The sequence below is a fragment of the Oncorhynchus kisutch genome, unplaced genomic scaffold (assembly GCF_002021735.2).
Source record: "Oncorhynchus kisutch isolate 150728-3 unplaced genomic scaffold, Okis_V2 scaffold1064, whole genome shotgun sequence".
In the NCBI taxonomy this organism is placed as follows: Eukaryota; Metazoa; Chordata; class Actinopteri; order Salmoniformes; family Salmonidae; genus Oncorhynchus; species Oncorhynchus kisutch.
In genome coordinates, this window is record NW_022263009.1 from 64,650 (window position 1) to 92,312 (window position 27,663).

General features: G+C 45.9%; 1 protein-coding gene across 1 annotated transcript; it reads right to left on the reverse strand.

Annotated features, from left to right (window-relative positions):
• Positions 1 to 1,853: 1,853 nt before the first annotated feature.
• LOC116364359 (thyrotropin-releasing hormone-degrading ectoenzyme-like) lies at positions 1,854 to 25,570 on the reverse strand. Its single transcript, XM_031817546.1, has 4 exons — positions 25,019 to 25,570; positions 12,225 to 12,365; positions 11,389 to 11,470; positions 1,854 to 3,644 (listed from the first exon to the last, which is right to left on the reverse strand). The coding sequence occupies exons 1-4, from the start codon at positions 25,261 to 25,263 to the stop codon at positions 3,501 to 3,503; spliced, it is 612 nt and encodes a 203-aa protein (XP_031673406.1). The 5' UTR covers positions 25,264 to 25,570; the 3' UTR covers positions 1,854 to 3,500.
• Positions 25,571 to 27,663: the final 2,093 nt, after the last annotated feature.

The following is a 27,663-nucleotide window of genomic DNA, read 5'->3' on the forward strand; positions in this document are numbered from 1 at the left end:
TCTTCCATGCCGTCCCTAGGAGGGGTGCGTCACTTGAGTGGGTTGAGTCACTGGTGGGATCTTCCTGTCTGGATTGGCGCCCCCCCCCCCTATACTCGGCCTTGTCTCCGGAAGGTAAGTTGGGGGTTGAAGATACTAGTTGTGGGGGGCTGTGCTTCGGCAAAGTGGGTGGAGTTATATCCTGCCTGTTCGGCCCTGTCCGGGGGTGTCATCGGATGGGGCCACAGTGTCTCCTGACCCCTCCTGTCTCAGCCTCCAGTATTTATGCTGCAGTAGTTTATGTGTCGGGGGGCTGTTTGTTATATCTGGAGTATTTCTCCTGTCTTATCCGTTGTCCTGTATGAATTTAAGTATGCTCTCTCTAATTCTCTCTTTCTTTCTCTCTCTCGGAGTACCTGAGCCCTAGGACCGTGCCTCAGGACTACCTGGCCTGATGACTCCTTGCTGTCCCCAGTCCACCTGGTCGTGCTGCTGCTCCAGTTTCAACTGTTCTGCCTGCGGCTATTGAACCCTGACATGTTCACCGGACGTGCTACCTGTCCCAGACCTGCTGTTTTCAACTCTCTAGAGACAGCAGGAGCGGTAGAGATACTCTGAATGATCGGCAATAAAAAGCCAACTGACATTTACTCCTGAGGTGCTGACTTGCTGCACCCTCGACAACTACTGTGATTATTATTACTTGACCATGCTGGTCATTTATGAACATTTGAACATCTTGGCCATGTTCTGTTATAATCTCCACCCAGCACAGCCAGAAGAGGACTGGCCACCCCTCATAGCCTGGTTCTTCTCTGGGTTTCTTCCTAGGTTTTGGCCTTTATAGGGAATTTTCCTAGCCACCGTGCTTCTACACCTGCATTGCTTGCTGTTTGGGGTTTTAGGCTGGGTTTCTGTACAGCACTTTGAGATATCAGCTGATGTACGAAGGGCTTTATAAATACATTTGATTTGATTTTGATATATGTCGGGACAAGTTTCTGAATGTGCTTGAGTGGCCCAGCCAGAGCCCAGAACCCGATCAAACATCTCTGGAGAGACCTGAAAATAGCTGTGCAGTGACACTCCCCATCCAACCTGACAGAGCTTGAGAGGACCTGCAAAAAAGAATGGGAGAAACTCCCCAAATACAGGTGAGCCAAGCTTGTAGCGTCATTCCCAAGAAGACTCAAGGCTGTAATCGCTGACCAAGGTGCTTCAACAAAGTCCCGAGTGTCCGAATACTGATGGAAATGCTATATTTCCGGTATTTATTTTCTCTCTCCCTCTCTCTCTCTCTCTCTCTCTCTCTCTCTCTCCCTCTCTCCCTCTCTGTCTCTCTCTCTCTCTCTCCCTCTCTCCCTCTCCCTCTCCCTCTCCCTCTCCCTCTCTCTCTCTCTCTCTCTCTCTCTCTCTCTCTCTCTCTCTCTCTCCCTCTCGCTCTCTCGCTCTCTCCCTCTCCCTCCCTCTCTCCCTCTCGCTCTCTCCCTCTCCCTCCCTCTCTCCCTCTCTCTCTCTCCCTCTCCCTCCCACTCTCCCTCTCTCTGTCTCTCCCTCCCACTCTCCCTCTCTCTGTCTCTCCCTCTCTCTGTCTCTCTCTCTCTGTCTCTGTCTCTCTGTCTCTGTCTCTCTGTCTCTGTCTCTCTCTCTGTCTCTGTCTCTCTGTCTCTCTCTCTCTCTGTCTCTCTCTCTCTCTCTCTGTCTCTCTCTCTCTCTGTCTCTCTCTCTCTCTCTGTCTCTCTCTCTCTCTGTCTCTCTCTCTCTCTCTGTCTCTCTCTCTCTGTCTCTCCCTCTCTCCCTCTCTCCCTCTCTCCCTCTCTCCCTCTGTCTCTCTCTCTCTCACACATAATGACAGACAGTCAGGCAGCGTTGCGTTACTGTACAAAATAATTTATTTATCAGCGTTAAAATCCCATTGCTGCTCTGCTCAAAACACAGAACAATATAGTCCCTCATTTAGAAAAAAACAACTTTTTTAACACATCAAAACAACAACAAGAAAGGAAAAGATGGTGAAGGGCTGCAACGGTTTTCTTCTTGAGGTCTACAGTATCAGGGATTAGCCATAGAGGATATAAATAGCACTGACTTTTACACAGAAAATAAGAGCAATGGACTCCCCAGTAAACCCAATGGGGATTTGCTCTACCAGCCAAGTGTCAACAGTAAAAAGTCATTATTATGTTCTATTCTTCATGAAACGAGTCCACAGAGTATTTCCAGCTAGCTGTTAGCATCGGCCTGTTAAGTTTCCTGGGCTTTGCAGGGTAGCAACAAAACTAGTAATATCTGTCAGGAATATTGGAGCATATTACCTCTGCTTTTGCTTAAAATACGGTTTCTGAGTGAAACTTTTTTATGAAGTAATTAGCGGCACATGAAAACCCAAGCATGACGTTTGACCAAAACAACGTAAGTTTCTATATGTCAGCATTACTACACTGCGGCTCACACAGACTGTATCCACTGGCTCTCAGTCCCATCAGCAACGTGGACCATTTTGCACACAGAATATCAACCTGCAACTCACAACAGTTTCATTTTTTATTTTCACTCAAACACCAAGACGGTATAATCCAAAGGAGACTCCGGTGTTAATCAGCAAATATAAATGATGTCATTTAACGATAATCGATCAATAATCAATAGTGACTCCTTCGGGTTATGGGGAGTCCCCTTGTTCCTGCTTCCAACCTGCCTCCTGGGTTCTGCAGAGTCTTCCCCTGGCGTAATGTCATTTAGGGAAACCTTATTGGCTGAGGAAGGAGGATAAGTTATTATGGAACACACCACGCACAACAATGAACATCACTTCAGCCGCCACGTCCCCCTGTCTAAATGTTCCAGACGTCACAAAGTCCACCTCAGTATGGCTCAAAAGAGAAGGTTAAGGTCCAAAACATTTAGGTACACATATTCTTTTATTTCGTTATAATTTATATTTCTGTTTTTTGTTGTTGTTGTCCCAATCAAAATAATGATTGTCATCATTGAACCAAAAATGATAATACTTGTGCTTGTCCCAGTTGTATCATAATGCCGCCAGGTCCTCTTCCCGTGCCTCTTGTAGCTCTAGTTTGTCTTTCTCCTCATAGGCTACTAAAGAGTTGACCGGAGGTTCAAAGGTCATTGAAAAGGTCACAGGGGTCAGCTTAGTGGACAACCAATCAGAGGGGTGGAAAACCATGCGTTGAAAAAAGGAAACTGTCACTGGAGATGAAAGCCACCATGCAATATTTATACCTAATCAAATCCACCGTCCAAACGGTCGGTCAGACTAAGGTCATCTGAGCCAATCACGTCGTCTGTCTTCACTGTTCCCTCTCTCTCCGGTTTGCCAGTGACTTTCTCATCAAGTTTTTTTTTTTTGGGGGGGGGGGGAGGCCGGGGAAATGTCTTATTTTGCAATTCAAATTAACATATTCATGTTTTCTGATATTTTTTTTCTCCGCCTGATGTTGTTGGGTCTGTAATAGTGTCAGAGAGATGCCATGCTTGGGCTGAACCCTGTTGGCTGTGTGTTAACCGTTGGGAGACTTCCTTAGCCACTGGAAGATCTGGCGTTCGTAGAGACTGTGCCATCTCACGTTGGCCTCCACGATCTCCACGGCCCGGGCCAACGCCGGCCCCGCTCCACCTCCACTGATCTGGATAAACTCCTTCAGCTGAAGAAGGGAACAGACAGACAGACACAGAGTCAGGTACGTGAGGGTATCCAGGCAACAATCAGCAAGCATACCTGTTGGAAAGAATACTGTGTGTATCTAGTGTCTAGGTATTCTAGATATGTTTAAAGTGCATTCTGGGAAATAATTCAAACGTTAGACCCAAAACAATCAGCAAGCATACCTGTTGGAAAGAATACTGTGTGTATCTAGTGTCTAGGTACTCTAGATACGTTTTAAAGTGCATTCTGGGAAATAATTCAAACGTTAGACCCAAAACAAAGCTGCAGAAGAATTCAGACCAGTTACTTCCACGTAAATGTAACTTATTTTCCATTTCCTGCGCTTGTCTCTCTGCGTGTAATCCGACCTTGTCTCTCTGCGTGTAATCCGACCTTGTCTCTCTGCGTGTAATCCGACCTTGTCTCTCTGCGTGTAATCCGACCTTGTCTCTCTGCGTGTAATCCGACCTTGTCTCTCTGCGTGTAATCCGACCTTGAATTTCTGCGTGGGGAAAAGGTACGCGTTTTGGGGTGGAGAGCAAAGAAAACTGAGATGTGGTGGAGGTGTGTCTTCAGATACGCCGTATTCTGACCTTGACTTAATTCCCTCATAATTACACCACCTTTTAAAACGCAAGGAAAACGATGAATAATGTCGAACAACCTGCCGGGTTCCAAGTGAGAAGAAAAAAAAAACCAGCCACTTTATTCTCTATTCTGAAGCCTACATTTTATATCATGTCATCATGACATGGTTAATGTACCTGTCTTTATTCTGTCATGTCTGTGTGGTTGATCCTGAGGGTCGCTAGCAATAGTGGATCATATTAAACACATTACAAGTTGGGACATGGAGCCTATTTGAATCATTATGGAAGTCAGACCGAATAGAAGCAGGTTAAACCTGGAGCCTGGCACACCAGGTCCATGATTACTGAGGGTAGATTTATAGATTACTGGTTCTACTTCTGTTGCACACTTTCCTGTAGTTTTTAGGTTCACCGTAAAGGCTCTCCAGCCCTGTTTATGTTTGATTCATTTATACGTTCCTAACCCTAAATAATCTACAACATCTGATTATTTATAGATTTACCAATTGGTGCTGGAAAGGAGAGGAATGTGTGTATTCACAGTAGTAGTGGCATTCTTTCATCCCTATTCTGAACCTGTTCTCTTCATATATATATTCTGTCAAGAAGATTCTAATTGAAAGTACACAGTATTTAAAGAGATAGCACTAGATAAATGTACTGAAAACCCTATTGAATGACCAATTAATGAGAAAATATTTTTTGGCCAGCATATGGGAGGGTATTGAATTAAATTTATTCAGTGCCCGCAAGGGAGCCACACCTGCAAAGTCAGTTAAGCACCTCCATATGGTAAGTCTGAATACAAACTACTGAGAAGTGCTTCAATCAAAAACACGTTAAAAAAAAGGACTAGATCTTCACCTCCCGAGGGGCGCAGCTGCTGCATTGGAGTGTGCTAGAGGCGTCACTACAGACACGGGTTCAAATCCCAGGCTGTGTCGCATGGAAGACCCATGAGGCAGCAGAGAATTGGCCCAGCGTTGTCCGGGTAAGGGGAGGATTTGGGCGGCCGGGATGTCCTCCCTGTGGCGGGATGGGTGCAGTGCACGTTGACACGGTCACCAGGTGTCCGGTGTTTCCTCCGACACATTGGTGCGGCTGGCTTCTGGGCTTAGCAGGGCAGTGTGTCAACAAGCTGCTTATCAGGGCTGTGTTTTGGAGGACGCACGGCTCTCGACCTTCGCTTCTCCCGAGTCCGTACGGGAATTGGAGCGATGGGACAAGACTGTAACTACCAATTGGGGAGAGAAAAAAAAAAGGTAAACAAAATGTAAATAAAGAAATATATTTCCTAAGTCTGAATCTGGGCCGAGCGGAACAGACAAACATGTCCTTTGCTGTGAATTATTACTTTGGAAGATATCAGAGACACTTGTGGTCATTACAGAATAAAATCATGTTTAAGAAAGAAGACAAAATATCTCTGGTCCAGATAGGGCGGTGGCGGTCATGAAATGTTAAAAATGCAAAACAGGCTGCAGGTGTCACGGTAACTGATGGTTAATTAACATAAATGCGTTTAGCATCTCCAGGCTTCTTCTGGTTAATTAACATAAGTGCGTTTAGCATCTCCAGGCTTCTTCTGGTTAATTAACATAAATGCGTTCAGCATCTCCAGGCTTCTTCTGGTTAATTAACATAAATGCGTTTAGCATCTCCAGGCTTCTTCTGGTTAATTAACATAAATGAGTTCAGCATCTCCAGGCTTCTTCGTATACAAGACGTACACAAGCAGTTGATGCGGACCTTAGGAACATCTAAGGTCTAATAAATCAACTGAATATACATCATCACCATTATTTATTTATAACAGGTCTAAAGAAACATTATGGGAGGAAGAAAATGTATTTCAGAAGAACAGAATATGAGTTGTCCTACTGTATGTTATCAGCGGCAGGGACTGGGAGACTAGTCAGGATCGAGGGAAAGATGAACGGAGCAATGGACGAGAGATTAACCTTCCAACAGGACAACGACCCTAAGCACACAATCAAGTCAACGCAGGATTGGCTTCAGGGCAAGTTTCTGAATGTCCTGGAGTGGCCCAGCCAGAGCCCGGACTTGAACCCAATCAAACATCTCTGGAGAGACCTGAAAATATCTGTGCAGCAACGCTCCCCAACCAAACTGACAGAGCTTGAGAGGATCTGCAGAGAAGAATGGGAGAAACTCCCCAAATACAGGTGTGCCAAGCTTGTAGCATCATTACCAAAGAAAACTCGAGGCTGTAATCGCTGCCAAAGGTGCTTCAACAAAGTACTGAGTAAAGGGTCGGAACACTTATTTTTTGCCAAAAAATCTAGAAACCTGTTTTTGCTTTGTGATTATGGGTTATTGTGTGTACATTGCCGGGGAAAAAACATTTAATCAGTTTAAAATAAGTCGGTAACGTAACAACGTGGAAAAAGTAACGGGGTCTGAATACTTTCCCGAATGCACTGCATTTTCACCCATCAGACTATTCTCCATTTAACCTTGTCTTTACTAATATGTAAAAGTAGTTCAGATTTAGAATGGCCCATTATCAAATGGCCAGGAACAGGGGAAAGAGAAAATATGGGCTCTGAAACTCTGTTCCTGTATCTACTCAGTACTCTGTGTGCCGTGGGCTCTCCAACCCTGTTCCTGCAGCTACCCAGTACTCTGTATGTCATGGTCTCTCCAACCCTGTTCCTGTATCTACCCAGTACTCTGTATGCCGTGGTTTCTACAGCCCTGTTCCTGCGGCTACCCAGTACTCTGTATGCCGTGGGCTCTCCAGCCCTGTTCCTGCAGCTACCCAGTACTCTGTATGTCATGGTCTCTCCAACCCTGTTCCTGCAGCTACCCAGTACTCTGTATGTCATGGTCTCTCCAGCCCTGTTCCTGCACGTACCCAGTACTCTGTATGTCATGGGCTCTCCAGCCCTGTTCCTGCACGTACCCAGTACTCTGTATGTCATGGTCTCTCCAGCCCTGTTCCTGCACGTACCCAGTACTCTGTATGTCATGGTCTCTCCAGCCCTGTTCCTGCACGTACCCAGTACTCTGTATGTCATGGTCTCTCCAGCCCTGTTCCTGCACGTACCCAGTACTCTGTATGTCGTGGGCTCTCCAGCCCTGTTCCTGCACGTACCCAGTACTCTGTATGCCGTGGGCTCTCCAGCCCTGTTCCTGCACGTACCCAGTACTCTGTATGTCGTGGGCTCTCCAGCCCTGTTCCTGCACGTACCCAGTACTCTGTATGCCGTGGGCTCTCCAGCCCTGTTCCTGCACGTACCCAGTACTCTGTATGTCATGGGCTCTCCAGCCCTGTTCCTGCAGCTACCCAGTACTCTGTATGTCATGGTCTCTCCAGCCCTGTTCCTGCAGCTACCCAGTACTCTGTATGCCGTGGGCTCTCCAACCCTGTTCCTGCAGCTACCCAGTACTCTGTATGCCGTGGGCTCTCCAACCCTGTTCCTGCAGCTACCCAGTACTCTGTATGCCGTGGGCTCTCCAACCCTGTTCCTGTATCTACCCAGTACTCTGTATGTCATGGGCTCTCCAACCCTGTTCCTGCAGCTACCCAGTACTCTGTATGTCATGGTCTCTCCAACCCTGTTCCTGTATCTACCCAGTACTCTGTATGTCATGGGCTCTCCAACCCTGTTCCTGTATCTACCCAGTACTCTGTATGCCGTGGGCTCTCCAACCCTGTTCCTGCAGCTACCCAGTACTCTGTATGTCATGGGCTCTCCAACCCTGTTCCTGCAGCTACCCAGTACTCTGTATGTCATGGTCTCTCCAGCCCTGTTCCTGCAGCTACCCAGTACTCTGTATGTCATGGGCTCTCCAACCCTGTTCCTGCAGCTACCCAGTACTCTGTATGCCGTGGGCTCTCCAACCCTGTTCCTGCACGTACCCAGTGCTTTTCACAATAAAGCATATGTCATGTAACTGTTGACAGGCCTTCTCTCTGCACGCTGGAGAAAGGAACGAAGAAGAAGAGAGGAGGAGACTGAAACGTACGGTGGTGAGATATTGTAGCTAAAGGTAATGTGTCAGCCTATTAATTATGATTTTTTTTAACGTTATCTATTACTAGGCTATTCAAAATCAAATACAAATCCCCTATATTTGTAGGAAAACTCTAAATGTGTTTAATATATGCTAGATCAATTCTGTACCAAAGACTTAAATCAGTATTTAAAAATAATAATAATTCTGCCGTGTGAAAGATGCAGTAGTCTATGTATTGTGTAACAGCACAATCATTATTCTAATTCATGTTTTCTTTTCCCAGGCTTGGGCTCATATATAGGTCTACTGTAGGCTTGGGCTCATATATAGGCCTACTGTATGCATAAGCCATAATATGCAGACGGATGTTTTCCCAGGCTTGGGCTCATATATAGGCCTACTGTATGCATAAGCCGTAATATGCAGACGGATGTTTTCCCAGGCTTGGGCTCATATATAGGCCTACTGTATGCATAAGCCTTAATATACAGACATATGTTTTCCCAGGCTTGGGCTCATATATTGGCCTACTGTATGCATAAGCCGTAATATGCAGACGGATGTTTTCCCAGGCTTGGGCTCATATATAGGCCTACTGTATGCATAAGCCGTAATATGCAGACGGATGTTTTCCCAGGCTTGGGCTCATATATAGGCCTACTGTAGGCTTGGGCTCATATATAGGCCTACTGTATGCATAAGCCGTAATATGCAGACGGATGTTTTCCCAGGCTTGGGCTCATATATAGGCCTACTGTAGGCTTGGGCTCATATATAGGCCTACTGTAGGCTTGGGCTCATATATAGGCCTACTGTAGGCTTGGGCTCATATATAGGCCTACTGTATGCATAAGCCGTAATATGCAGACGGATGTTTTCCCAGGCTTGGGCTCATATATAGGCCTACTGTATGCATAAGCCGTAATATGCAGACGGATGTTTTCCCAGGCTTGGGCTCATATATAGGCCTACTGTAGGCTTGGGCTCATATATAGGCCTACTGTATGCATAAGCCGTAATATGCAGACGGATGTTTTCCCAGGCTTGGGCTCATATATAGGCCTACTGTAGGCTTGGGCTCATATATAGGCCTACTGTAGGCTTGGGCTCATATATAGGCCTACTGTAGGCTTGGGCTCATATATAGGCCTACTGTAGGCTTGGGCTCATATATAGGCCTACTGTAGGCTTGGGCTCATATATAGGCCTACTGTAGGCTTGGGCTCATATATAGGCCTACTGTAGGCTTGGGCTCGTATATAGGCCTACTGTAGGCTTGGGCTCGTATATAGGCCTACTGTAGGCTTGGGCTCGTATATAGGCCTACTGTAGGCTTGGGCTCGTATATAGGCCTACTGTAGGCTTGGGCTCGTATATAGGCCTATTGTAGGCTTGGGCTCGTATATAGGCCTACTGTAGGCTTGGGCTCATATATAGGCCTACTGTAGGCTTGGGCTCATATATAGGCCTACTGTAGGCTTGGGCTCATATATAGGCCTACTGTAGGCTTGGGCTCATATATAGGCCTACTGTAGGCTTGGGCTCATATATAGGCCTACTGTAGGCTTGGGCTCATATATAGGCCTACTGTAGGCTTGGGCTCATATATAGGCCTACTGTAGGCTTGGGCTCGTATATAGGCCTACTGTAGGCTTGGGCTCGTATATAGGCCTACTGTAGGCTTGGGCTCGTATATAGGCCTACTGTAGGCTTGGGCTCATATATAGGCCTACTGTAGGCTTGGGCTCATATATAGGCCTACTGTAGGCTTGGGCTCATATATAGGCCTACTGTAGGCTTGGGCTCATATATAGGCCTACTGTAGGCTTGGGCTCATATATAGGCCTACTGTAGGCTTGGGCTCATATATAGGCCTACTGTAGGCTTGGGCTCATATATAGGCCTACTGTAGGCTTGGGCTCATATATAGGCCTACTGTAGGCTTGGGCTCATATATAGGCCTACTGTAGGCTTGGGCTCATATATAGGCCTACTGTAGGCTTGGGCTCATATATAGGCCTACTGTAGGCTTGGGCTCATATATAGGCCTACTGTAGGCTTGGGCTCATATATAGGCCTACTGTAGGCTTGGGCTCATATATAGGCCTACTGTAGGCTTGGGCTCGTATATAGGCCTACTGTAGGCTTGGGCTCGTATATAGGCCTACTGTAGGCTTGGGCTCGTATATAGGCCTACTGTAGGCTTGGGCTCGTATATAGGCCTACTGTAGGCTTGGGCTCATATATAGGCCTACTGTAGGCTTGGGCTCATATATAGGCCTACTGTAGGCTTGGGCTCATATATAGGCCTACTGTAGGCTTGGGCTCATATATAGGCCTACTGTAGGCTTGGGCTCATATATAGGCCTACTGTAGGCTTGGGCTCATATATAGGCCTACTGTAGGCTTGGGCTCATATATAGGCCTACTGTAGGCTTGGGCTCATATATAGGCCTACTGTAGGCTTGGGCTCATATATAGGCCTACTGTAGGCTTGGGCTCATATATAGGCCTACTGTAGGCTTGGGCTCATATATAGGCCTACTGTAGGCTTGGGCTCATATATAGGCCTACTGTAGGCATAAGCTGTAATATACAGACGGATGTTGTGAATTACTTCCAGGCACAAAAACAAACAGGACGTTTCTTTGAAGTTCAGAAAAGCTTTTTTTGTTTTGCCAATTAGTGACTGCAGAGAATAAATAACTAAAAAACCTCAGTACAGTAGAAAACATCCCTTTAAGGTTTATAGGTCTCTTCTCTATGGTTCTGTCAGATGGGCTTACTGGACTGGAACTGATGCCCACTGATCAGTGAGAAAAACACTAGTACTTTAAATAAAGAGACTATGACTTTGTGGTGAGAAATAAAGGTATGGGTTTTAGAGAACGTTGGATTTTTAAAAGGAGACTCTGTACCAGACTGTCTCCATCAAATCAATGTTAAGACAATTTAACGGAGCAGGACAGATTAGTAAATGGCATGTACCTGTTATCATCATACTGCTATTTAAAAGGCCAAAATCCCCAAGTTGGCATATATTCAGATTTATTTCACTTTTTTTTTTAAGTGTAATTTACAATGTAGTTAAATATAACACATCATACAATAAGCCAGTTTGTTACTGAAGACTGGGACACCTGAGTGAACCTTAATAAATAAACGTACCTCATTCAGCTCCGTCTCTGTGTTTAGGAATTCAGTCACCCCACTGATTAGCTTAGAAGTCATGAATAACGCCTCTCCGTACCTAAACATGGAGAGCAGAGTTTTTGTGAAGAAAGGCTTTTACAAACACTGTTGTTCTGCTCAGGCTTCGCTGAACACTGTTGTTCTACTCAGGCTTCGCTGAACACTGTTGTTCTACTCAGGCTTCGCTGAACACTGTTGTTCTACTCAGGCTTCGCTGAACACTGTTGTTCTACTCAGGCTTCGCTGAACACTGTTGTTCTACTCAGGCTTCGCTGAACACTGTTGTTCTGCTCAGGCTTCGCTGAACACTGTTGTTCTGCTCAGGCTTCGCTGAACACTTGTTCTACTCAGGCTTCGCTGAACACTGTTGTTCTACTCAGGCTTCGCTGAACACTGTTGTTCTGCTCAGGCTTCGCTGAACACTGTTGTTCTGCTCAGGCTTCGCTGAACACTGTTGTTCTACTCAGGCTTCGCTGAACACTGTTGTTCTACTCAGGCTTCGCTGAACACTGTTGTTCTACTCAGGCTTCGCTGAACACTGTCCCAAAGAGCTCTGGGGGAAGATCAACCATCACAAATGTTATTTTCATTCACTTCTACAGTATCTGGAATCTAGTTTGGATCAAGTATGTATCATCTGAAACCACAACTGAAATCACAATACACTATAATACATCACTATGGAAACACAGGAACGCTATAATACATCACTATGGCAACACAGGAACACTATAATACATCACTATGGCAACACAGGAACGTTAGTACACAAGTCACACATATTACAGTCTCTGAGGCCTTGAATCTCTTACCGTGAATTCAAGATGTCCCACTTCTCCCTGAAGTACCTCCAGGCTAAGTGTCTTCCATGCGGGTTCCTTCCCACGTGGATGATGACATCGATGACATCTTGATCTGGGACCAAATCTGAGCTCAGAGAAAGATTCAGCAGCCTGGAGGATAAGAAGAAGAAGAAGAAGAAGAAGGACTGTGAATAAAAGAGTGTATATTATTGTCCTCATACAGGGCACTGTTTATTTAGGGAATCATCCTTACAATGGTACATCTGGTGTGAGTACAAAAAGTACAATAAGACATGGTCACCTCTTACTAAATTCAGAAGTTTAAAGTACTCTGTGGGTAATGTAGTCCAGCAGTAATCTGATTGATACAGTCTGTGGGTAATGTAGTCCAGCAGTAATCTGACTGATACAGTCTGTGGGTAATGTAGTCCAGCAGTAATCTGACTGATACAGTCTGTGGGTAATGTAGTCCAGCAGTAATCTGACTGATAAAGGCTTTGGGTAATGTAGTCCAGCAGTAATCTGACTGATAACGTCTTCTGGAAGTGAAAGTATAACATGGATCATGTATTTCATGTCAGCAGTCACAATAGACACAGTCAGGCCATAGAGCTGTCAGCAGTCACAATAGACACAGTCAGGCCATAGAGCTGTCAACAGTCACAATAGACACAGTCAGGCCATAGAGCTGTCAGCAGTCACAATAGACACAGTCAGGCCATAGAGCTGTCAGCAGTCACAATAGACACAGTCAGGCCATAGAGCTGTCAGCAGTCACAATAGACACAGTCAGGCCATAGAGCTGTCAGCAGTCACAATAGACACAGTCAGGCCCTAAAGCTGTCAGCAGTCACAATAGACACAGTCAGGCCATAGAGCTGTCAGCAGTCACAATAGACACAGTCAGGCCATAGAGCTGTCAGCAGTCACAATAGACACAGTCAGGCCATAGAGCTGTCAACAGTCACAATAGACACAGTCATGCCATAGAGCTGTCTTCAGTCACAATAGACACAGTCAGGCCATAGAGCTGTCAGCAGTCACAATAGACACAGTCAGGCCATAGAGCTGTCAGCAGTCACAATAGACAGTCAGGCCATAGAGCTGTCAGCAGTCACAATAGACACAGTCAGGCCATAGAGCTGTCAGCAGTCACAATAGACACAGTCAGGCCATAGAGCTGTCAGCAGTCACAATAGACACAGTCAGGCCATAGAGCTGTCAGCAGTCACAATAGACACAGTCAGGCCATAGAGCTGTCAGCAGTCACAATAGACACAGTCAGGCCATAGAGCTGTCAACATCCAGTGGGAGAACAAGATTCATGGCTGAGGTGCTTCTGTGAAGTCAAGTGATCCACTTCTGCTATTAAACTAGTAAATAAAGAGACACATCAGGACAGACTCGGTATAGAGGAGAACGTAGAAATAGAAACACATTAAACAGACAGTCTGGAGGAGAACGTAGAAATAGAAACACATTAAGACAGACTCAGTCTGGAGGAGAACGTAGAAATAGAAACACATTAAGACAGACTCAGTCTGGAGGAGAACGTAGAAATAGAAACACATTAAGACAGACTCAGTCTGGAGGAGAACGTAGAAATAGAAACACATTAAGACAGACAGTCTGGAGGAGAACGTAGAAATAGAAACACATTAAGACAGACTCAGTCTGGAGGAGAACGTAGAAATAGAAACACATTAAGACAGACTCAGTCTGGAGGAGAATGTTTAAATTCAATGACCAAAAATACAGTTTTAATACCATGTATCAGCTGCCTCAGAAAGCATGAAGCTGATGAGACCGTATCAAATGTAGATATAGCCGGTTATGCAAATGAGGCGAAAATGTCAAGCAGGCAACACAAATTATATTACAGAAAAAGACATCGCCACGGTGTCTACGTTTCCAATACGTTTCCAATACGTTTCCAATACGTTTCCAATATGTTTCCAATGCGTTTCCAATACGTTTCCAATACGTTTCCAATACGTTTCCAATACGTTCCCAATACGTTTCCAATACGTTTCCAATACGTTTCCAATACGTTTCCAATACGTTTCCAATTTGCATTTTACATGCAGGGAGGGTAACAGCAGCACGTTGGTTCACCAGGAACTCACACTTCTTTTGTTCTGATATATATATATATATATCCTGTTTCTCTTCACCATTTTACTCTGTGCTCTTGAACTGATAGGATGATGTAGTTTTCTACCTCGACCAACGGGCTTATGCAACAGACTTCTAAAACACCAAGACGTTTGTTTTGAGGAAGAGCACATTCCTCCGTATTCAAATGGCTCAACATACTGTATGTGAGAGCTCCAGTCCTCAGTTGTAATCAATCTAACGCTTAGTGAACAGATACACTTTGGAAGTGTGAAACCCACACAGCAAACAGCAACGTATTCCGTGGAGAATCCACCTCGTGTCGGACCTCTTTTGATGAGTGATCTGTATTCTATTCTTAACTGTCGTGATTCCCATTCACACCGGATACTCAGTCATTATCCTACATTTACATGGACCTTTCAGTCACTAGTCAGTGCATACAATTCAGTCAGTTATCAGTTCCCGCCTTCATCCGTCTTTCCAGATGTTTGGGAGATGGGACTCCTGTATCCGTCTTTCCAGATGTTTGGGAGATGGGACTCCTGTATCCGCCTTTCCAGATGTTTGGGAGATGGGACTCCTGTATCCGTCTTTCCAGATGTTTGGGAGACGGGACTCCTGTATCCGTCTTTCCAGATGTTTGGGAGGCGGGACTCCTGTATCCGTTTTTCCAGATGTTTGGGAGACGGGACTCCTGTATCCGTCTTTCCAGATGTTTGGGAGACGGGACTCCTGTATCCGTCTTTCCAGATGTTTGGGAGATGGGACTCCTGTATCCGCCTTTCCAGACGATCGGGAGATGGGACTCCTGTATCTGCCTGGTCAGCCGTTTGGGAGACGGGACTCCTGTATCCGTCTTTCCAGACAGTTGGGAGATGGGACTCCTGTATCCGCCTTTCCAGACGATCGGGAGATGGGACTCCTGTATCTGCCTGGTCAGCCGTTTGGGAGACGGGACTCCTGTATCCGTCTTTCCAGACAGTTGGGAGATGGGACTCCTGTATCCGTCTTTCCAGATGTTTGGGAGACGGGACTCCTGAATCCGCCTGATCAGCCGTTTGGGAGATGGGACTCCTGTATTTGCCTGGTCAGCCATTTGGGAGATGGGACTCTTGTACGCCATGTCAGCGGTTTGGGAGATGGGACTCCTGTATCCGTCTTTCCAGATGTTTGGGAGATGGGACTCCTGTATCCGCCTTTCCAGACGATCGGGAGATGGGACTCCTGTATCTGCCTGGTCAGCCGTTTGGGAGACGGGACTCCTGTATCCGTCTTTCCAGACAGTTGGGAGATGAGACTCCTGTATCCGCCTTTCCAGACGATCGGGAGATGGGACTCCTGTATCTGCCTGGTCAGCCGTTTGGGAGACGGGACTCCTGTATCCGTCTTTCCAGACAATTGGGAGATGGGACTCCTGTATCTGTCTTTCCAGATGTTTGGGAGACGGGACTCCTGAATCCGCCTGATCAGCCGTTTGGGAGATGGGTCTCCTGTATCTGCCTGGTCAGCAGATTGGGAGACGGGACTCCTGTATCCGTCTTTCCAGATGTTTGGGAGATGGGACTCCTGTATCCGCCTTTCCAGACGATCGGGAGATGGGACTCCTGTATCTGCCTGGTCAGCCGTTTGGGAGACGGGACTCCTGTATCCGTCTTTCCAGACAGTTGGGAGATGGGACTCCTGTATCCGCCTTTCCAGACGATCGGGAGATGGGACTCCTGTATCTGCCTGGTCAGCCGTTTGGGAGACGGGACTCCTGTATCCGTCTTTCCAGACAGTTGGGAGATGGGACTCCTGTATCCGTCTTTCCAGATGTTTGGGAGACGGGACTCCTGAATCCGCCTGATCAGCCGTTTGGGAGATGGGACTCCTGTATTTGCCTGGTCAGCCATTTGGGAGATGGGACTCTTGTACGCCATGTCAGCGGTTTGGGAGATGGGACTCCTGTATCCGTCTTTCCAGATGTTTGGGAGATGGGACTCCTGTATCCGCCTTTCCAGACGATCGGGAGATGGGACTCCTGTATCTGCCTGGTCAGCCGTTTGGGAGACGGGACTCCTGTATCCGTCTTTCCAGACAGTTGGGAGATGGGACTCCTGTATCCGCCTTTCCAGACGATCGGGAGATGGGACTCCTGTATCTGCCTGGTCAGCCGTTTGGGAGACGGGACTCCTGTATCCGTCTTTCCAGACAATTGGGAGATGGGACTCCTGTATCTGTCTTTCCAGATGTTTGGGAGACGGGACTCCTGAATCCGCCTGATCAGCCGTTTGGGAGATGGGTCTCCTGTATCTGCCTGGTCAGCAGATTGGGAGATGGGACTCCTGTACCTGCCTGGTCAGATGTTTGGGAGATGGGACTCCTGTACCCGCCAGGTCAGCGGTTCGGGAGATGGGACTCCTGTACCCGCCTGGTCAGCGGTTTGGGAGATGAGACTCCTGTACCCGCCTGGTCAGATGTTTGGGAGATGGGACTCCTGTACCCGCCAGGTCAGCGGTTTGGGAGATGGGACTCCTGTATCCGCCTGGTCAGTGGTTTGGGAGATGGGACTCCTGTATTTGCCTGGTCAGCCATTTGGGAGATGGGACTCTTGTACGCCATGTCAGCGGTTTGGGAGATGGGACTCCTGTACCCGCCTGGTCAGCAGTTTGGGAGATGTGACTCCTGTATTTGCCTGGTCAGCCGTTTGGGAGACGGGTCTCCTGTACCCGCCTGGTCAGCTGTTTGGGAGACGTTGTTTCCTGTATCCAATTATCATTCTACTCTGTTTCTCACAGCTATAATGTGTAAATAACACAGAACACCCTGTGGAGATGGAACATTAAGTTCCTGTTAGTTTCAATAAGTTTCCTAACACAGATTTTTGAGCACATGTTGCAACACCATCCACAAATCCCCAGCAGCTCACACACCGCTACAGCATAACTTATTTCCCCTTTCCGACCCAACTGACCCAGCCAGACTACATAAAATAAAATGGCCCCCACACAGGAAATTATTTTGCCTTTCTGAGTCTTCTGGGAGTGTAAAAGGTCACTGCTGGAGCTGTGCTGAGATCACCTAGTTTTAGAGCAGGCTGAACATGGTCTATCAGGGAAGGCAGGGTTTATCCTGCGCTGAGATCACCTCGTTTTAGAGCAGGCTGAACATGGTCTATCAGGGAAGACAGGGTTTATCCTGCGCTGAGATCACCTCGTTTTAGAGCAGGCTGAACATGGTCTATCAGGGAAGGCAGGGTTTATCCTGCGCTGAGATCACATCATGCATTAATAAAAACATTGAGGAGAAGGATACAATTTAGTCCAAGGGTGCAGAGGCGACAGAAATCAATACTAAATGCAGGGCCCATCTATTCCAGCCTCAGAGCCTCAGAGCCCCAGAGCCTCAGAGCCTCAGAGCCCCAGAGCCTCAGAGCCCCAGAGCCTCAGAGCCCCAGAGCCGAGCGGGGAGCTGGAAGGCATATCTTGTCTATCCTGTCCAGTTTTCTTGTCTGTAGATGGAGTATCACTTACGTGCCTAAGATAACCCCCCTGAAAACACGCAAACAGGCACGGACACAAACACACACACACTGATCTAATCACAGACATGGGTTTCATTTTCAACCTTCAGTAGTGCATGCGGTGTGAAATTCAAGTGTGCCTTAAAGCCTTAAAATCATTGATTCTGAGAGAGACTACATTCCTGCTTCTACTTAAATAGGGAATAGGGTGCCATTTGTGACACAGCCTTTGTACATTGTAAAGTAAATGATTCACTCCATTCAATTAAGCCCCTAAAGCTCCAGCGGCTTCATCCTCTGCTAGGTAGCTTCTTCCTGGTCCTGTGGAGCGTAACAGACTCATTGTTTTCCCCCAGGTCTCAGAGGGACAGGATCACAGCTGCTACACAAGCTCTGCTTTTTATTCTGCCCTGCCTGGAGTACAATGGTAGAGGGGTGAGAGGGCACAATGGTAGAGGGGTGAGAGGGCGCAATGGCAAGTGTCACACACACACACACACAGACATACACACAGACATACACACGTACACACGTACACACACACACACACACACACACACACACGTACACACACACACACGTACACGTACACACACACACACACACGTACACACACACAGACATACACACGTACACACGTACACACACACACACACGTACACACGTACACGTACACACACACACACGTACACGTACACACACACACACACGTACACACACACACACACACACGTACACACACATACACACACACGTACACACACACACACACACTGGTGACGGGGTGAGGGGCGTGCCTTGGCGTTTTATAGGCATGTGGCATTTTATTCAGCATTGACACACATTAGGAGAGGGGTGAGGTGAGTGCCTTGGCACGTAGCACAAGCTCCTCCACCCCCCCCACACCTCACCTCACCCCAAACACTCCTCTAACTCTCCTCAGGCATGCCAATACCCTTCCGCAGGACTGTGACTCATACTAATTAGCTGTAGAGCTTGTTGGTGTGTCTCCTGCCTTCTGTCTCCCTGGCCTGTCTGGCACAATGTGTCCAGATTCTCCACTCTCTGTTCCACAGCCTGCGAACTAATGCCCCTTGTTCTCCTCCTCTACGAAACATAGTTATGGTAATAAGGATTCTGGCTATTATCACTGTTTTCTCTCCAGGCATCTTCATTAGCCCCAGATGACACAAGTTGCCAGGAAAAGATACCGAGAGAGACGCATTTAGTAAATGTGTTTTTAAACCGTGGATAATAGCTGTTATTGGACAGCCAGATAATTCCTATGATCAGATTTAGGATTGTTGTCAAGTGGCAGGCGATCATCTGGTTTACTTCTGATCGATTAGTGATGGATCACGGAGACCTGCAGGGATTATAAACCATCAATTATACTCTCATCGCCCTGACAACCACTTTACATACTAAATACCCTGCTTCCTGAAAATCCATATGTCATGCTTACTGCAATCTCCTCTCTGGTGTCTATACAGTTGGCCCCTGTCATGTTTACTGCAATCTCCTCTTTGGTGTCTATAGAGCTGGCCCCTGTCATGCTTACTGCAATCTCCTCTCTGGTGTTTATACAGCTGGCCCCTGTCATGCTTACTGCAATCTCCTCTCTGGTGTCTATACAGCTGGCCCCTGTCATGCTTACTGCAATCTCTGGTGTCTATACAGCTGGCCCCTGTCATACTTACTGCAATCTCCTCTCTGGTGTCTATACAGCTGGCCCATGTCATGCTTACTGCAATCTCTGGTGTCTATACAGCTGGCCCCTGTCATGCTTACTGCAATCTCTGGTGTCTATACAGCTGGCCCCTGTCATGCTTACTGCAATCTCCTGTCTGGTGTCTATAGAGCTGGCCCCTATCATGCTTACTGCAATCTCCTCTCTGGTGTCTATACAGCTGGCACCCGGCCTCTATAGGGGACACTAGAGGTTTGTACTGTGAGTGAGAGGGCCTTGTTCAGTGTGCTCCAACTAAACCTGGGTACCAATATGATGTGTCCATACTAGCATACCCCTTCGAATGCCCCAATACATTGATGCTGAAGTTCTATGCCAGTCTAGACAGTGGACTAGATAAACAAAGCAAGGGTTATGTGTGTTTCAGATTGACTCGCTTCAAATCAGAAAGTGCCTTTTCCTTCCACATCTCATACTGTAACTATCCTGGTGAGTCATCGTGGTGGGGTCTTAAACCTGGATACATTGGAAAGTCAGTATTAACCTGTATTAAAGGTCAAATCCAACAGTACAGTATTCTAGTTCCTAGTTTTAACCTAAAGGTCAAATCCAACAGTACAGTATTCTAGTTCCTAGTTTTAACCTAAAGGTCAAATCCTACAGTACAGTATTCTAGTTCCTGGTATTAACCTAAAGGTCAAATCCAACAGTACAGTATTCTAGTTCCTAGTTTTAACCTAAAGGTCAAATCCAACAGTACAGTATTCTAGTTCCTGGTATTAACCTAAAGGTCAAATCCAACAGTACAGTATTCTAGTTCCTAGTATTAACCTAAAGGTCAAATCCTACTGTACAGTATTCTAGTTCCTAGTATTAACCTAAAGGTCAAATCCTACAGTACAGTATTCTAGTTCCTGGTATTAACCTAAAGGTCAAATCCAACAGTACAGTATTCTAGTTCCTGGTATTAACCTGTATTAAAAGGTCAAATCCTACAGTACAGTATTCTAGTTCCTGGTATTAACCTGTATAAAAGGTCAAATCCTACAGTACAGTATTCTAGTTCCTGGTATTAACCTAAAGGTCAAATCCTACAGTACAGTATTCTAGTTCCTGGTATTAACCTGTATTAAAAGGTCAAATCCTACAGTACAGTATTCTAGTTCCTGGTATTAACCTGTATAAAAGGTCAAATCCTACAGTACAGTATTCTAGTTCCTGGTATTAACCTGTATTAAAGGTCAAATCCTACAGTACAGTATTCTAGTTCCTGGTATTAACCTGTATTAAAGGTCAAATCCTACAGTACAGTATTCTAGTTCCTGGTATTAACCTAAAGGTCAAATCCTAGTACGATAAACATGTTCTCTCCATCAGCTCTCTGATTCTACCTGCAGGGTTACTGGGAATCCCCACTCTCTACCTGCAGGGTTACTGGGAATCCCCACTCTCTACCTGCAGGGTTACTGGGAATCCCCACTCTCTACCTGCAGGGTTACTGGGAATCCCCACTCTCTACCTGCAGGGTTACTGGGAATCCCCACACTCTACCTGCAGGGTTACTGGGAATCCCCACTCTCTACCTGCAGGGCTACTGGGAATCCCCACTCTCTACCTGCAGGGTTACTGGGAATCCCCACTCTCTACCTGCAGGGTTACTGGGAATCCCCACTCTCTACCTGCAGAGTTACTGGGAATCCCCACTCTCTACTAAGGACTGGGGCCCGTCGTAATGTCCCACCATCCAGCTATTGAACCTCCAAGGGTTTCAGGGAGAAAGGAGGGAGGCCAAGGCCACTGGGGTATATAGTCAGTAAACACACAGCCCTACTCTTCCATCCACTGCAGTGATTCAAGGCCACTGGGGTATAGTCAGTAAACACACAGCCCTACTCTTCCTTCCAATGCAGTGTTTCAAGGCCACTGGGGTATAGTCAGTCAACACACAGCCCTACACAGACACACTCTTCCATCCACTGCAGTGATTCAAGGACACTGGGGTATATAGTCAGTTAACACACAGCCCTACTCTTCCTTCCAATGAAGTGTTTCAAGGCCACTGGGGTATAGTCAGTCAACACACAGCCCTACACAGACACACTCTTCCATCCACTGCAGTGATTCAAGGACACTGGGGTATATAGTCAGTTAACACACAGCCCTACTCTTCCTTCCAATGAAGTGTTTCAAGGCCACTGGGGTATAGTCGGTCAACACACAGCCCTACACAGACACACTCTTCCATCCACTGCAGTGATTCAAGGACACTGGGGTATATAGTCAGTTAACACACAGCCCTACTCTTCCTTCCAATGAAGTGTTTCAAGGCCACTGGGGTATAGTCGGTCAACACACAGCCCTACACAGACACACTCTTCCATCCACTGCAGTGTTTCAAGGCCACTGTGTGGGTGTAACAGTATAACTTTAAGCGGCCAGCTCTAGGAAGAGTCTTGGTCGTTCCAAACTTCTTCCATTTTAGAATGGTGGAGGTGTAACAGTATAACTTTAAGCAGTCCCCTCGCCCATACCCGGGAGCGAACCAGGGACCCTCCGCACACATCAACAACTGACACCCACGAAGCATCGTTACCCATCGCTCCACAATAGCCGCTGCCCTTGCAGAGCAAGGGGAACAACTACTTCAAGGTCTCAGAGAAAGTGACGTTACCGATTGAAACGCTATTAGCGCGCACCACCGCTAACTAGCTAGCCGTTTCACATCCGTTACATGGGCTAAGGACAGGGCCGTTTCACATCCGTTACATGGGCGAAGGACAGGGCCATTTCACATCCGTTACATGGGCGAAGGACAGGGCCATTTCACATCCGTTACATGGGCGAAGGACAGGGCCATGTCACATCCGTTACATGGGCGAAGGACAGGGCCGTTTCACATCCGTTACATGGGCGAAGGACAGGGCCATTTCACATCCGTTACATGGGCGAAGGACAGGGCCGTTTCACATCCGTTACATGGGCTAAGGACAGGGCCGTTTCACATCCGTTACATGGGCGAAGGACAGGGCCGTTTCACATCCGTTACATGGGCAAAGGACAGGGCCGTTTCACATCCGTTACGTGGGCGAAGGACAGGGCCGTTTCACATCCGTTACACGGGCGAAGGACAGGGCCGTTTCACATCCGTTACATGGGCGAAGGACAGGGCTGTTTCACATCCGTTACATGGGCGAAGGACAGGGCCGTTTCACATCCGTTACATGGGCGAAGGACAGGGCTGTTTCACATCCGTTACATGGGCGAAGGACAGGGCCGTTTCACATCCGTTACATGGGCGAAGGACAGGGCCATGTCACATCCGTTACATGGGCGAAGGACAGGGCCGTTTCACATCTGTTACATGGGCGAAGGACAGGGCCGTTTCACATCCGTTAAATGGGTGAAGGACAGGGCCGTTTCACATCCGTTACATGGGCGAAGGACAGGGCTGTTTCACATCCGTTACATGGGCGAAGGACAGGGCCGTTTCACATCCGTTACATGGGCAAAGGACAGGGCCGTTTCACATCCGTTACATGGGCGAAGGACAGGGCCGTTTCACATCCGTTACATGGGCGAAGGACAGGGCCGTTTCACATCCGTTACATGGGCAAAGGACAGGGCCGTTTCACATCCGTTACATGGGCAAAGGACAGGGCCGTTTCACATCCGTTACATGGGCGAAGGACAGGGCCGTTTCACATCCGTTACATGGGCGAAGGACAGGGCCATGTCACATCCGTTACATGGGCGAAGGACAGGGCCGTTTCACATCTGTTACATGGGCGAAGGACAGGGCCGTTTCACATCCGTTACATGGGTGAAGGACAGGGACGTTTCCCCACATTTTGTTTCAGTTATAGCCTGAATTTAAAACGGATTACATTTAGATTTTGCGTCACTTGTCTACAAACAATTCCCCATAATGTCAAAGTGGAATTATGTTTACTAAATAATAATAAAGATATAAAAACGGAAATGTCTCGAGTCAATAAAGTATTCCACCCCTTTGTTAATTAAGGCAAGCCTGAATAAGTTCAGGAGTCAAAATGTGCTTTACAATTCAGATAATCTGTTGCATGGCCTCACTCTGTGTGCAACGATGTTGTACCACACCATGTTTTAATGACTACCTCATATCTGTACCCCACACATACAATTATCTGTAAGGTCCCTCAGTCGAGCAGTGAATTTCAAGCACAGACTCAACGACAAAGACTAGGGAGGTTTTCCAATGCCTCGCAAAGAATGGCACCTATTGGTAGATGAGTAAAAAATAAAACATTGAATATCCCTTTGAGCCTGGTGAAGTTATTAATTACACTTTGGATGGTGTATCAATACATCCAGTCACTACAAAGATACAGGCGTCCTTCCTAACTTAGTTGACGGGGAGGAAGGAAACCGCTCAGGGATTTCACCTTGAGGCCAATGGTGACTTTAAAACAGTTACAGAGGTCAATGGTTGTGATAGGAGAAAACTGAGGATGGATCAACAACATTGTAGTTACTCCACAATACTAACCTAAATGAAAAGGAAGCCTGTACAGAATAAAAATATTCCAAAACATGCTTCCTGCTTGCAATAAGACACTAAAGTAATAATGCAAAATATTTGTCAGAGAAATGGACTTTGTCTCCTGAATACAAATGGAGGTGGCTGCATCATATTATGGGTATGCTTGTCATCGGCAGGGATTAGGGAGTTTTTTAAGATAAAAATTAATGGATCAGGACCTATCATAAGGACAACAAGAGAATGTTATTCTGTTCTTCTGAAAGAGACAAACATGTTTTCATGTTTCTTTAGACCCGTCTAAAATAATGGATTTATTGTGGTGCTGCAGGCTGTATCACATGGATTTATTGTGGTGCTGCAGGCTGTATCACATGGATTTATTGTGGTGCTGCAGGCTGTATCACATGGATTTATTGTGGTGCTGCAGGCTGTATCACATGGATTTATTGTGGTGCTGCAGGCTGTATCACATGGATTTATTGTGGTGCTGCAGGCTGTATCACATGGATTTATTGTGGTGCTGCAGGCTGTATCACATGGATTTATTGTGGTGCTGCAGGCTGTATCACATGGATTTATTAGACTTTTTTAAATGTAGATGTTCCGAAGGACTGCATCAGCTTGTAGGCTGTGTGTGGAAGCCAGGAGATGCTAAATGTGGTTTACTCACCAGTTGAGCACAAAGCTGTTGTGAAATTTCATGTGATGGATCAATAAAGTTATTTAATATTGACTCACCGGTTGAGCAGAAAGTTGTTTCCATGTGAAGGAACAATAAAGTTCTGTTTCCCTGTTAGGGAACAATAAAGTTCTGTTTCCCTGTTAGGGAACAATAAAGTTCTGTTTCCCTGTTAGGGAACAATAAAGTTCTGTTTCCCTGTTAGGGAACAATAAAGTTCTGTTTCCCTGTGAGGGAACAATAAAGTTCTGTTTCCCTGTGAGGGAACAATAAAGTTATGTTACAAATGACTCACCGGTTGAGCAGGAAGCCATTGTCGCTGCAGGTGAGAGCCTCCAGGAGAACCTTCTTCTCTGAGATGGCTGTTGTGGAGTGGAACTTCATCCAGATAAACTCCCACACGTCCTCATCCATCAGAGACACGCCTGTACAGTACACTATGTCACGCACGTTGGGAGGGATCCTGCAGGGAAGGGTACACACACCACACACACACACACACACACACGCATGCACAGCACACACACCACACACACGCATACACACAAACACGCATACAAGCAGGCACACACACAAACCAATTACATGACCAATTTCATTCTCCTTTAAACTCCTACAATAACATTAGTATTCAGTACTTCCTGCTGTTTGTGTCGGGATTCTTTCCAGCTCTTCCTCACTTCCTCATGTTTAACCTCAAAGGATTTTTACCCGGATTAAACAAAGGTTAACAAATCAATACCAAGCGGACCAGAATCCTCAGAGAAGTCAAAGAGATTGACTATCTAGCAGCGTTGTGTAAACAGAGTGTAAACAGAGTGTATATTAGCTAGGAACAGAGCCCTTACAGAGTGTAAACAGAGTGTATATTAGCTTGGAACAGAGCCCTTAAACAGAGAGTAAACAGAGTGTATATTAGCTAGGAACAGAGTCCTTAAACAGAGTGTAAACAGAGTGTATATTAGCTAGGAACAGAGTCCTTAAACAGAGTGTAAACAGAGTGTATATTAGCTAGGAACAGAGTCCTTAAACAGAGTGTAAACAGAGTGTATATTAGCTAGGAACAGAGTCCTTAAACAGAGTGTAAACAGAGTGTATATTAGCTAGGAACAGTGTCCTTAAACAGAGAGTAAACAGAGTGTATATTAGCTTGGAACAGAGCCCTTAAACAGAGAGTAAACAGAGTGTATATTAGCTAGGAACAGAGTCCTTAAACAGAGTGTAAACAGAGTGTAAACAGAGTGTATATTAGCTAGGAACAGAGTCCTTAAACAGAGTGTAAACAGAGTGTAAACAGAGTGTAAACAGAGTGTATATTAGCTAGGAACAGAGCCCTTAAACAGAGTGTAAACAGAGTGTAAACAGAGTGTATATTAGCTAGGAACAGAGTCCTTAAACAGAGTGTAAACAGAGTGTAAACAGAGTGTATATTAGCTAGGAACAGAGCCCTTAAACAGAGTGTAAACAGAGTGTATATTTGCTAGGAACAGAGCCCTTAAACAGAGTGTAAACAGAGCGTATATTAGCTAGGAACAGAGCCCTTAAACAGAGTGTAAACAGAGTGTATATTAGCTAGGAACAGAGCCCTTAAACAGAGAGTAAACAGAGTGTATATTAGCTAGGAACAGAGCCCTTAAACAGAGTGTAAACAGAGTGTATATTAGCTAGGAACAGAGTCCTTAAACAGAGTGTAAACAGAGTGTATATTAGCTAGGAACAGAGTCCTTAAACAGAGTGTAAACAGAGTGTATATTAGCTAGGAACAGAGTCCTTAAACAGAGTGTAAACAGAGTGTATATTAGCTAGGAACAGAGTCCTTAAACAGAGTGTAAACAGAGTGTATATTAGCTAGGAACAGTGTCCTTAAACAGAGAGTAAACAGAGTGTATATTAGCTTGGAACAGAGCCCTTAAACAGAGAGTAAACAGAGTGTATATTAGCTAGGAACAGAGTCCTTAAACAGAGTGTAAACAGAGTGTAAACAGAGTGTATATTAGCTAGGAACAGAGTCCTTAAACAGAGTGTAAACAGAGTGTAAACAGAGTGTATATTAGCTAGGAACAGAGCCCTTAAACAGAGTGTAAACAGAGCGTAAACAGAGTGTATATTAGCTAGGAACAGAGTCCTTAAACAGAGTGTAAACAGAATGTAAACAGAGTGTAAACAGAGTGTATATTAGCTAGGAACAGAGCCCTTAAACAGAGTGTAAACAGAGTGTAAACAGAGTGTATATTAGCTAGGAACAGAGTCCTTAAACAGAGTGTAAACAGAGTGTAAACAGAGTGTATATTAGCTAGGAACAGAGCCCTTAAACAGAGTGTAAACAGAGTGTATATTTGCTAGGAACAGAGCCCTTAAACAGAGTGTAAACAGAGCGTATATTAGCTAGGAACAGAGCCCTTAAACAGAGTGTAAACAGAGTGTATATTAGCTAGGAACAGAGTCCTTAAACAGAGTGTAAACAGAGTGTATATTAGCTAGTAACAGAGCCCTTAAACAGAGAGTAAACAGAGTGTATATTAGCTAGGAACAGAGCCCTTAAACAGAGTGTAAACAGAGTGTATATTAGCTAGGAACAGAGCCCTTAAACAGAGTGTAAACAGAGTGTATATTAGCTAGTAACAGAGCCCTTAAACAGAGCGTAAACAGCGTGTATATTAGCTAGGAACAGAGCCCTTAAACAGAGAGTAAACAGAGTGTATATTAGCTAGGAACAGAGCCCTTAAACAGAGTGTAAACAGAGTGTATATTAGCTAGGAACAGAGCCCTTAAACAGAGCGTAAACAGAGTGTATATTAGCTAGGAACAGAGGCCTTAAACAGAGAGTAAACAGAGTGTATATTAGCTAGGAACAGAGCCCTTAAACAGAGCGTAAACAGAGTGTATATTAGCTAGGAACAGAGTCCTTAAACAGAGTGTAAACAGAGCCCTTAAACAGAG